Source organism: Electrona antarctica (genome assembly GCF_951216825.1).
Source record: "Electrona antarctica genome assembly, chromosome: 10".
Taxonomy (NCBI): Eukaryota; Metazoa; Chordata; class Actinopteri; order Myctophiformes; family Myctophidae; genus Electrona; species Electrona antarctica.
Window position 1 is genome coordinate 3,906,097 of NC_136791.1, and position 12,859 is coordinate 3,918,955.

Genomic DNA, 12,859 nt, shown 5'->3' on the forward strand with positions numbered 1-12,859 from the left:
AGACCGTACGGGCGACGCCATGTTGCTTTGGAAGGAAAGAAACATGCGCAATGGGCTATATGCAGCCAACACTTCCGTGTTCAGCTTCCTTGGTCTCAATTGCGCATGTTTCTTTCCTTCCAAAGCAACATGGCGTCGCCCGTACGGTCTTCGCGTCTCATCCTTCTTAGACTGTCCTTGATGTAGTCCAGGAAGTAAGTGAGCCCAGTGACCATGACATCAGAGACACTGGGCTCACTGCTACAATCTAAAATATCTAAAACCACATATTACACACACAAAGACCCCCAGGAAAGTGTTTTAAATCTTCTAAATGTCATTAACATATATATTTTTGCAAAAAGGGTGAAATGTCCCTTTAATTTCTGTTTGGTTCTGTGAGCTGACCCCATGAAGCTCAAACGTTCCCCTTTTATCAGTGGTGGAAAGTAACTAAGTACAATTTTGAAGTATTTGTACTTTACTTGAGTAATTCCAATTTCCAAATACTTTTACATTTTGGATCCAAATAATTTTGCGCCACTACATTTATTTGAAACCTTAGTTACTTTGTAGATTTGGATTATTATTTCAAAACATACATGAACCATTTCAGCCCCCTATACACATTACTCACAATGCGACAATAGATTTGTATACACTTTCTGCATAATGAGTACTTTCTACTTTCTTACTTTAAATACATTTTGATACCAATACTTTTACTCAAGTGCATTTTGAATTCTGGACTTTTACTTGTAACAAGATTATTTCTATATTGCAGTATTGAGACTTTTACATTTGAATACGTTTTCCACCACTGCCTTTAAACCCATTCTGGAGGGGAACCCGTTTTGGTGTTTATAGCATTCTGTTCTACTTTAGCTATTGAAAAATAGCAGATCTACAAGCTCATAGCGTGATCACAGCCCATATGGGGATGATCTTTACGTCATTTCCAGGACGTCTTCACCAGTTTAAATAATATAGCTTATTCTGGGCCAGATCTGACTAGTTATGATATGACTTAAGTTGATCCGGCCTCGATCAGACTCTCTCTGATTCATCCAGGGACGTCCGTCTTAGTGGGTCAAATTTATGTTGGTTGAAATCAGATGATATTCTGGGGCAGATGTGACTAGTCTTGGTTTGACTTGATCTGGCCCCAATCGAGACGTCACTAATTCGTCCAGGGTTATTCGTCCAGACCGTGCTTGCTGGGTTTTCCTCCCTGAGTCATATCCTGCACTAGGGCCATATGTGACTATCAGGATATGTATTGCATCGTCTTTTATCCATTGGCCCATGACTGGCCCATAACTCAACATTTTATTTATATTTATTTAGGTATTATACTGTACCTGTCATACTTATGTCCCTCTAGTGGCTGAGCGCATGACACTTAGAGAAGTATTGCTAACACTTACATCATGGCAATATTAAAGGGTGTGGGCCAAAGACATGGCTAGCTATCATAACTCTTTTATTAGTGTGAAAAACAGTACTTTCTCTCCCTCATTTGTCCAACAGCTGTGTGCACATTATTTTATGACCGCATTTTTTATATTGCCTTCTGTCTGTATACTAGAGGCAGGTAGGACTCGGGGCGCTGCGAAAATGTTTTAAAGCACAGCTTTTACTTGTAGATTCAGAGTTAAATCAACATTCGCTGCACACTGTATGCACTCTATGTTCCCATGGGTGCTGTGTGGAGTTGGCTGGTCTTCTATGTTCCCATGGGTGCTGTGTGGAGTTGGCTGGTCTTCTATGTTCCCATGGGTGCTGTGTGGAGTTGGCTGGTCTTCTATGTTCCCATGGGTGCTGTGTGGAGTTGGCTGGTCTTCTATGTTCCCATGGGTGCTGTGTGGAGTTGGCTGGTCTTCTATGTTCCCATGGGTGCTGTGTGGAGTTGGCTGGTCTTCTATGTTCCCATGGGTGCTGTGTGGAGTTGGCTGGTCTTCTATGTTCCCATGGGTGCTGTGTGGAGTTGGCTGGTCTTCTATGTTCCCATGGGTGCTGTGTGGAGTTGGCTGGTCTTCTATGTTCCCATGGGTGCTGTGTGGAGTTGGCTGGTCTTCTATGTTCCCATGGGTGCTGTGTGGAGTTGGCTGGTCTTCTATGTTCCCATGGGTGCTGTGTGGAGTTGGGCTGGAAGACCAGCAGCATCTCTCAGGGCTCTTTTCCAGCAGCAGCAGCAGCGAGTGACCTCTCAGGAGCTCCACAGCCACTTGACCTGTTTGTTCAGCTGTGCTAACCGGGCACGTTTGAACCCCAACCCCATGTCACGCCATGCCGTGCACCAACCCCCAGCCCCCCCCCCCCCCACACACACACACACACCACCATCTCCGTGCCAGAGATGGAATCCTGCCCTCAACACACACGCACGCACACACGCATACACCCCACGCTTTGCATGGTGCACAGTGGGTGTTAAGGGAGGGGGGGGAGACACCCAGATAAGCGACCTCATGCCCCAGATCGGCTGCTTCTATTCCAGATTAGAGGATTGCCGAGACAACCTTTTAATTAGGCCTGCCGTTTGCAGCTAGGGCCTGGCGGTATTGCGGCCCAGACACTTCCTGCAATGTGCTCGCTCGCTGCACCACCCATAAAGTGGCAGAAGGAGGACCGAGGGAGTGAGAGGAGCGAGAAGGGAGAGCTAAAAATGTCTCTGCCACATCTGCACCGCCGGCGTGGGAGCCCGGGCTTGATTTATAGCCCCTCGTACCGCCGCGGCAGCGTCGACGCGTCACGGTCTCCGTCTCGGGGAAGTGAAGGAACCACATTGGTGACAATCCTGAAATACCATGCATACATCACCATACACTATACAGTATGGATACCTTAACATTCATATACAAATAGGGCAATTAGGGGACGTTTAGCGACTCTAACTTAAGTGTTAACCCTGGCGTCCCGATGTTGGACATGTCATTCTAGGTAAAACTTTCAAATACCAACATGCACCCCCCCAAAAACAACCTTTATATAGAATTTACATGGTTAACCCATTTAGACCTGACGTCAAAATAAAAAAAATGGCTTCAAAATCCTGACAGTTTTCTGAAAAACCTTATGTTTCTGTATCAGTGGTGCTCAATATTTCATGTCAAGGACCCCAAAAACTATATGTAATTGGCCTCCGCCCCCATCTGATAATATGTTGTTCCAGGAACCCCCCAGAAGCAAAGATTTGAGTTAAAAACGTTGACAACTCTGAAAGAATATATATTCAAAGATTTGTGCCTCATTTTCATGATTTTTCAAAAACAGCAGACCTACAAGCTCGTAGCGCGCCACTCTTCAATAGATAACGTAACGCTTAAAACACCAAAGGGGGTTCCAGCCCAAAATTGGTTTAAGTCATTCACTGTCCAAGTGTTTTTCTCCTTCTCTTTCTGTCTTCTCTAAGTCTCTCTACTCGTCTCTCTTCCCACAGAGGCAGCCCTGTCTGTCAGACTGGCTCTAAAACAGTGTAATACTGTCTGTCAGATGTAGTTTTCCCTCTCATAACAAAAATAGAGGAAAAAAATACCAACAATGATATCTTGGGTGATGCTAATGATCCCTTGCAGATCCTTGACAATATACCACTAATATGGTGCTTTGCATCCTTTGAGACGCGGCAGAGGGAGAACCCTGGAAATAGCACTTAAATGTGAGGCCTTCCTGTAGCCCCAATGCACTGACACCACGCTAGAGAATTTACCCCGGAATTGTCTATGGCTGCCAATGCAACTTGGTCCAATCCTTAATCACATACGGACAAACATCTATGCCGATGCTATCTAACTTGCGGAGGTAGCGTGCCTTGTCCACGGGCAACAGATCTTTCAACGTATGGCATTGCAAATACGTTTGATAATCGCTACTCTGCTCAATATTGTTTTGAAAATGCCGCAAATTGCATTGCAGTGAACGAGCGAAAATCACAACTTCCCCCGTTTGTGGGCGGAGTCACAGTTTGAGGCGCTGTTTATGCGCCGTGGTGTCAGTGTATGCACTGCACTGAGCCCGGTGCCTTTTCCCTGTGTCCCTCCAGAGACCCGGAAAATAAATCCGTTCATTTTCCTCATAGACTTTTTAGAAAGTATTTATTTAAAGACTTTTACGCCGCGGACAAAGCCAACTCTTGTCGTGACAAATCATGACAACAAACACAATTTTTCGGGCTGAACAAACAATTAGAAAGAAGAAGAAAACGGCAGGTTACAACACTTTTTTTGTTGTTTTTCTTCTTTGTAATTATTTGTTTGGTCCAAAATATTGTGTTTGTTGTCATGATTTGTCACGACAAGAGTTGGCTTTGTTGGCTTATAAGGTCTTTAAATAAATACGTTTTGAAATGTCTATGGGGAAAATGCATTGGAAACTATTTCCTGGGCCTGGCGTCGTCATGAAAGGGGGCGGGACTGCGACGCTCTAGACTGCACTAACTGCAGGTGTGTTTTTTCCGTTGAAAATCGGTTATCTTCAAGTATAAACTAGAACAGAGTGTTTCAGGCAGCCCAGCAAGGAAACCGTCCCAGGAATAAAGATGTACAATATCTCCACACACGCCCCAGAACCTTCTTGCTGGGAGGGAGACAACAGTGCTAACCACCATGGCAATATATTTGAAGTTGAGTTCCCCCCCCCCCCCCCACCACACACACACACACACACCCTGCCTCTCTGCTACTGGGAGTTGTAGTAATCCCCACCTTGATGACACAGTAGCTTCTCACATAATTTATTCCCAAACGCCCACGACGTGGTTCCAAATCCTCAAGGCTGTACTATACCTTGTTTTAGACATATACTGTGATACGCCTGCCTGCCAACGGCAGACGGAACATCTATTTGTAGTGTGTTTAGGGAATAAACACACCTGAACATCTATTTGTAGTGTGTTTAGGGAATAAACACACCTGCCTGCATGTCTTAATCGCTGCACGCAGGAAGTACGGAGTGGTGAGAGGGCGGGGGGGAGGGGAGGGGAGGGGGGGGGGGGGGGGAGGGGAGGGGGAAACGACAACATCCGAGGGATGAAAACAGCGAAGGTTGTATGTGTAATTGCCGGCTCACCAAGACACACATACAGGCCTGTCTGGAAAGGAGCTGCCAGCCAGGCAGTGTTGATTTCGTTGACGAAAACTAAACGAAACTAAGACTTTGACTAAATATATTGACAATTTCGTCAACATAAAAGCTAGACTAAAATGTTAGGGAGGGACTATAGTGCAGTGGTTCCCAAACTTTTTCATGTCAAGGACCCCCAAATTGACACTAATCAGCCCTGCGGACCCCCATTTGAAAGGATATGCCAGGGACCCCCATAAGAGAACATTTTTACGGCTCTAGCAGTGATTCTCAACCCGTTTAATTTCAAGGACCCCCAGTTTGACATGCATTAGTCTACGGACCCCCATTTAATGGCATTTCTATCTCTGGGACCCCCAATTTATATTGTAAAATCAGTGTTATTTTAACTCTGAGTGTACAAATGGAACCAAATGGACCCGGTCCATTTGGTTCCATTTGTACACTGAGTTACAGACCCATAAGGGTCCATTTGGTTCCAAACTATCATTTAGCTAGGGACCCCCTGGGAGTCCCTCAGGTACCCCAGGGGGTCCCCGGACCCCACTTTGGGAACCACTGCTATAGTGGACAATTAAGAGATCCAGTATAAGTAAAAGACACAAGTCATTTTTACACTTGGTTGCTTGCTGAAAATAGCAGATCTACAAGCTTGCAACGCAAGTGTAAAATCAGTCATTACGACATCAAGGCCCGCCAAAATGCATTTTAGTCGACTATAAATCAACTGTAGATTTAGTCAATGAAAATATTATGCTATTTAGTCGACTACAACTAGACTAACACTATTCCAGGTGACTAAAATGTGACAAACTAAATAAATTCTTCAAGAGACTCTCTGACTAAAAGCTAAATCAAACTCTGCTGTCAAAATCAACACTGTAAAGGAGAAGGAAGAGGAGCAGGAGGGGGGAGGACGTGTTACATCAGCACTTGAGCCTGATGTTTGAAAATAAAAAAACAAGCACCTCTCCTTTGATCTTCACGGCCTGTTCAGCAGCAAACAGTGTTTAGAGAAGGATCTTCGCTGGTTACTATAATCTTTCTCCCGCGTTGCACTTTTACTGAGGGTGCTGCCGGAGCCAGACCAGACAGACAGCTTATAATAACCACATATTATGGCCTGGCTATTATTCCCACATTTGTGAAGATTCTTGCCTATAATTGCATGGATAAAAATATGGTACGCCATGCAGGGTGAAAGTGTTTTTTTTTTAAAAAATGTCTATATCCTGACAGTTTTCTGAAAAAGCTATGTTTCTATGTCAGTCGTTCTTCGATCTTTCAAAAATAGCAGACCTACAAGCTCGTAGCGCGCCACCGAGTGGCGTGCTATGAGCTTGTAGAGACCCCCAGCAGCCCCCCCCCACTACATACATACTGTATAAGATTGTTTGGCAACATTCAACTTTTATAGCTTCATAGTGACATGATGTATGATAATACTGATATACTTGATGATGATGATGATACTGTCATGATACTGACTACCATGATGATACTGTGCTGCTGACCATGACACTGACCTATTAGCACCATCATGGTGGACATTCCTGAGCCCCCATAGCTGTTGAAGACCCCATGATTATAAAGCACGCATTTGAGGCCGGCGGCCGGGTGGCGAGTATAGCTGACAAATGTATTCAGCGGCGGATTAAAAAAAAAAAAAAAAGCGGGCCAAGATACAGTGAAGGATGCGTGTACAGCGAAGGAATGTCTTGTATGAATAGCAGAAGCAGCTCGGAGGTTGCAAAGGAGTGCCTGGAGGCTTTGCAGCAGCGGAACGTTGCATGCCGAGGCCTGCATGCTGCTCTAAAGACAGACCCAGCAGCAGCAGCAGCACCAGGGCCAGCTGATCCACGCTGCAGGGAATGAGGGCACCACCATGAATGGCTTTCTCTGTGTCACAATGACTACGCTGCACTCAGCGAGAGAGGGAATGGTCAGAGGTCCCCCGCTATCGAAAAGGAGGCGGCATTCTGCGTCCGTGTGTGTGTGTGTGTGGGCGCATGTGTACACACACGCACACACACACACACACTGAGAAATTACCCAGGAATGTGAGGATGCATGCCAAAGACAAAGAATTTGAGTCACATTCAAGGGAACCGTACCCTCCTCAGTACTCACCCTCCTCTCCCAAGGAATATCACAATCCCATCAAAAGACTGGGCCTTACTGCCATACTGGATGGAACTAATGGAAGTCTTGTGCACTGGCTTAAGTTGTTGGGTGAGTTTAATTGGAAGCCCCCCCCACCCTCCCCTTCCTCCTCTATCTCTCTCCCTCCCTGGATGAATTTTCTCTGTTTTCTCTGACAGCAGGGAGGGTAATTTAATAGCAGCTGATCCTTCTCCGGGTCCACTGGCAATATTCCACTAAGCTCGCTAATATCCACATAAGAGAGTTTGAATTGTTATCGCGGTGATCTTTGTGCGAGATTAACATAATACGACCTCGTAAATCAAAGTCGGTGATTTTTCTTTCATTCCCCAGCGGACACAATTAGAATTTATTTTTTTATTTAAACATTTATATCTCCAGAATCTTTCCATACAACTGTATTCACACATTCGTTTATATTCTACGGCTCTTTTAATCCTAACTTGAGATAAGGCAGCTTCCTCACAGCTATGGCAGTAAGTTTGACAGGTTTATCTCAAGTTAGCATTGAGCATTGATTGAGCCATGAAGACTGGTTTATACTGCGTCGTACAATGGTGTCCCACGCCGGGAATGGAAGATCTACATGCTCACAGTATTCAGCCGACCCGGTCTCACCCAAGGACTGTCTAAAGAGGACGAGACGCGAAGCCATGTTGCTCCATGGAAGGAAAGAAACATGCGCAGTTGAGACCAGGAAGTTGGACATGCACAAATTTGGGCTTGTACAACTTCCTGGTCTCAACTGTGCATGTTTCTTTCCTTCCATGGAGCACCATGGAGCAACATGGCGTCGCCCGTACGGTCTTCGTGTCTCGTCCTCTTTAGACAGTCCTTGGTCTCACCCAAACACGGTGAAAAAGCATGGATTGGCATTTCCGTACATATACACGCCTATAGGAAAACCCCAACATCCCTACATATTACACTGAAATCCTCCCCCGTACATTTTGACGGAGGAGCGCCGTCTCTACTGAACTTGAGCCACGAGAGAGAGAGAGACCACAGAGGGCGCTAAAGCGCACAAGTTGCCGCCGCGTCGAACGTTGTGATGTTCGGTAGAGCCGACTCGGCCCCCGTCCGAGTTCTAACCCAATAGCACAGAATCATAAATAATGTCAAACCCGATCTCAACACAAACACGGTGAAATAGCACGGACTGGCAATTCCATACATACTATACTAGTGAAAGCCACGACGCCTCCGTCGCGGTCAAAACAGTAGTAGTATAATATGTATGGATTTTGGAGTTTCAAGGCGTGTATGTACGGAATTGCCAATCCGTGCTATTTCAGAGTGTTTGGGTGAGATCGGGCTGGATCAACTATTGTGTGAGCGGGAGGGACACCAGTGCACAGAAACAAGTATAAAGCAGGCTAAAGTCAATTGGAAACCACACTCATGGACACCCAACGCGGGGAACACAGCTACAACTTAATAAATACTTTACAAAAATAACGCAAGAGTTCTTTTTTCTTTTCTTTTTTTACACTAAAGAGATTGACGCATCAATGGAGGACAAAGAGCATGGTCGTAAATTATTCATGAAAAACTAAAAAGAATTAAAAAAAAAAAAAAAAGTGCATGCTAAATAAACATACAAGCATACATGAGGACCAGATTATTACAATTAACCAAACCAACATGGGGTAAAAAAATAAAAATGGGGTAGAACAAATATGGGGTAGAATTCGTTCCCATTCCTCTGCAGGCTATGGATGGGATCCATGTCTACTCCCCACCCCCCCCCCCCCCCCCCCCTTATTTCCTTGGGGCCCACATTACAACCATTCTAAAAACATGGTGGTTCTTATTGTTCCACCGATTATCTCTGGCCTCTCAGAATCCACCAGACATTAACGATCTACAGGAACGGGGGACGATCTAAACAGAACATTATTACACACAGTTACTTTTCCCTTTTAGCAAGTTCTCCCTTTTTAGTAAAACCAACATAGAAAGAATTATCATTGACTAATAATTACCTATTTGCACACAAAAAAAATCATCGTTGATTTTTACTCATCATTTAAGAGGCATATTTTTTGTGGAAAAACTAAAAAACTATACTTTGTCTCTGGTCCTTGGGTCCAATAAGGGAAGGATGTGGCTCTGTTTTGGGGGAGTTCCATTTGCTTGGGTATGTTTTCAGCCAGAGCCCATAAGGTTCATCCTACTGTCACTGGACCTTGAAACGGAACTATAATAAGAGCCAATGGTTTCAGCACCGATTCGTGAAGCATAGGCGATTTTTTTTCTTTTTTTTATGTATTTATTTTCATTTGTTGCGTTTCTCCCCTCTTTTTAGAGCCGAGGAGGGGGCTTATAAGTTAGAACTCCCTGGCCTCCTCGAACTGCTTGTAATAGTCTTCGTCCTGGGGATTGTCCGGGCACTTGCGCCCGTTGTTGGGCGGCCGGGCCTGGTTGTAGCGGCTCCAGTCGCCCTTGCAGACGATCCACGGCAGCACGTCCACCTTGTAGTGCAGGTCGGCCGAGAACTCGGTGCTGATGAGGTTGGGCGTGCCGGCGCCCTTGCCGCGTGTCACCAGCCGCATGGTCTCGTCGTAGCAGCAGTGCTGCGCCGCCAGCGTGGTGGACTCCAGCGTCAGCATGGAGCGGATGCAGTAGCGCGCCGTGGGCTTGTAGATCTCCAGCCGCTCCTTGGGCCCGCTGGCGTCCTTCCAGCGGAAGGGGCGGCGCGCGGCGGGGTCGTGCACGTCGGCCGTGCTGTACGCCACCTCGGTGGGGTACTGGCACGGGCAGCCCGGCAGGTCGTTGGTCACCTTGGTCATGTATTTCTTCAGGAAGTCGCTCTTGCAGTTCATCCAGCGCTCGCAGCTGTCGGTGTCTGGAAGACATTAAGGGCATGCAGAGCGTCAAAACGCCATAACTCCCGCATAATCCCCCCCCCCCCCCCCCCCTCCCTTCTCATCTAGCGTTAGAAGATGAAAACAGGAAGATGAGTGGTGTGACTGAAGGTGTATGTATGGGGTGTTTCTCCGCGCTGGTTGACATCTGAGCTGATTGGGAACAGACAGGGAGAGATAGACATTATCGTAAAAATGTTTGAAATATTTCCAAGCTTACTGTATATATCTGCAGTTTTTTGGCTATGTTGGAATATTGTGAACAGTGTTATATAAAATATCTGCTCATAATGGCATGCCCAAACTAGGGAAGCCTGTAAAGTTGCTTCATGTTCTGCTGTGTTTCTCATCATCCCCATGCAAGGTTACTACGCTCAATGAACAAGGAACGTTGTGTCTAGTTCAGCAAAGCCGCTCTTATTACACTACTGCCAGATGGACGGTCCATACTGGACAGCGTGAGGACAGTCCATACTGGACAGCGTGAGGACCAACGTCTTGCCTGAATGACCGATAGTCCGGCCGAGTGGTCGACCCCAGCAGGAGTGGAGTAATGATGAGAGGGTTCTTACCGGGACCAAAGAGCTCTGTGGCGTTGAACTCGTCTGTTCCAGCCAGCAGGCTCACTTCAGTGGCTGCTGTCCTGAAGGCATCTTCAATCCCTGTGGAAGGATGGAGAGTGATGATTGGTAAATGGTAAATGGTGCATTTATATAGCGCCTTTATCCAAGGCGCTTTACATAGATTGTGCATTACATTCACCCATTCACACACACATTCATACACCGATTGCGGCGGAAGCCATGCAAGGTACCAACCAGCACATCGGGAGCAATTTGGGGTTCAGTGTCTTGCCCAAGGACACATCGACATGTAGACAGGAGGAGCCGGGATTCGAACCACCGACCCATTGATCATTGGACGACCTGCTCAGCTCTACCTCCTGAGCCACAGTCGCCCATGATTGGTCCAGCAAAAGATGGAGTTCGTTGAGACGCTCGCTGGTACTGCATAATACTGTAGGTACCGTACTTGCAACTGGGTCTGGGCCAATATGGACACAATGAAATACCTCAATATCGTTATTGTGACTTCAGTAACGTAGTGTGACGATACTAGCGATTTTCTTTTTACACAAAGAAAATCAGGCAACACCAAAAGACAAACGTTTAGACACGCGGTGCGTCTTCCTCAGAGTCCAGTCGAAGACGCACCGCATGTTGAAACGTGTAGTTCAATGTAATGTGTTGCCAGATCAGTGCTGTACTATACTATGATGTAATAATAATAATTAGGGCCGGGACTTTAACGCTTTATTTTGCTAAAGAAAATATGCATTTTAATCGCGTTCATGTTTTCACCGCCGGAACGTTTCTCACTGGACGAGTTTCAGGCGGACCGATTCACCAAACCAGAAACCAACATGCACTGAGTGACGACCGACAGCACCAAACCCAAGAGTAGCAGTGGTGCACCCAATACAAAGTCAAAGTCCTACGATGTTTCACACGTTACCGCAGTGTTCTCCGCATTTGACCCATCTCTTGGAGCAGTGAGCCGCAGCCAAGGAGCGGTGAGCTGCAGCCGCACCGCGCTCGGGAATCATGGACCCCCCCCCCCCAATCCAACCCTACCCTTTGATTCTGAGTGCCAAGCATGCAGGGAGGCATTGGGTCCCATTTTTAGTCTTTGGTATGACCCGGCCGGGGATCGAACCCCCGACCTCCCAGTTTCAGGGCGGACACTCTAACCACAAGGTCACTGAGCTGGTCATACGAATGTACGACGAAGACGCTGAGATCGCTTTTCTTGTCCCCATGGAAGGGAAATTTAGATTTAAAAAGCTATCCGATAGCATGGATTAAAGCACTGTTGTGTACAAATTAAATAGAATAAAGAATTAGCTTCAGTTGTCACCGCGGCACGTCAAGCCTCCGGCATCACCTCAATGCGAAACATGTTGCAGCAGCTAGCGTGGAACCATAGCCTGGTTTTCAGCTCGCTTCGCTACGTTGTGTGAATTTGTTTTGTCACTTGAGTAGCAAAGTGACAAAACAAATTCACGGGACGTAGCAACGCAGGCTGGAAACCATTGGAAGGCTAACGTTAGACAAGGACTCTACGCTCGACTGGTTTCTAACTAAACGGTTATGGTCTATTAACTAAAATGTTGGTATTGGTAAATCTGTTGTGGATATTATGTCCTCTGAAGCAACATGTTTTCTAATGTTCAGGGTTTCTGCTGTTCTGGAAAGTACCGTACTGGCTTGCCTGAAAACTCTGACAGATGGAATTATTTAAAGATGGAGTGCCGTGATTTATTTTTTTAACTTTTTCTGTTTTGTATGTGTCTATGGAGTTAATATTATACCCCCAGGTGTGGTTATAATATTGTAATATGTCTTCCCTGTGTATTTTTGGTTTCTCAAAAGGCCCAATCGAGGCCCAGGTCAAAAGGCCCAATCAAAATGACAGTGCTATAGTGACATCACAATATCATCCCCTCCGCTAACCCCTCCCCCTTTATCATACAACAACAGCTGTGGGTTCAGTTCAGGTGGATCACCACCCATCACCACCCACCAGGCAAACCAGGCATACTTAAACTGGGGGGTGTGGCCATATCATTTTAACACGTTCTGTACACTTTTTTGAAAACAAATCTTTCTCCTGGGGGGGGGGGAGTCACGGCACTCCATCTTTAACCCATTTAGACCTGACGTCGAAATTTTATAAATGTCTTCTAAATCCTGACAGTTTTCTGA

General features: G+C 46.1%; 1 protein-coding gene across 1 annotated transcript in view; it reads right to left on the reverse strand.

Moving 5' to 3' along the window:
- Positions 1-8,529: 8,529 nt before the first annotated feature.
- Positions 8,530-12,859, reverse strand: part of ism1 (isthmin 1) — a 37,040-nt gene continuing 32,710 nt past the window's right edge. The window contains exons 5-6 of the mRNA XM_079512223.1: positions 10,667-10,756; positions 8,530-10,075 (exon numbers count right to left, since the gene is read on the reverse strand). Of these exons, the coding sequence (XP_079368349.1) occupies positions 9,558-10,075; positions 10,667-10,756 (608 nt within the window). The 3' untranslated portion in view covers positions 8,530-9,557. The remainder of the gene's footprint in view (positions 10,076-10,666; positions 10,757-12,859) is intronic.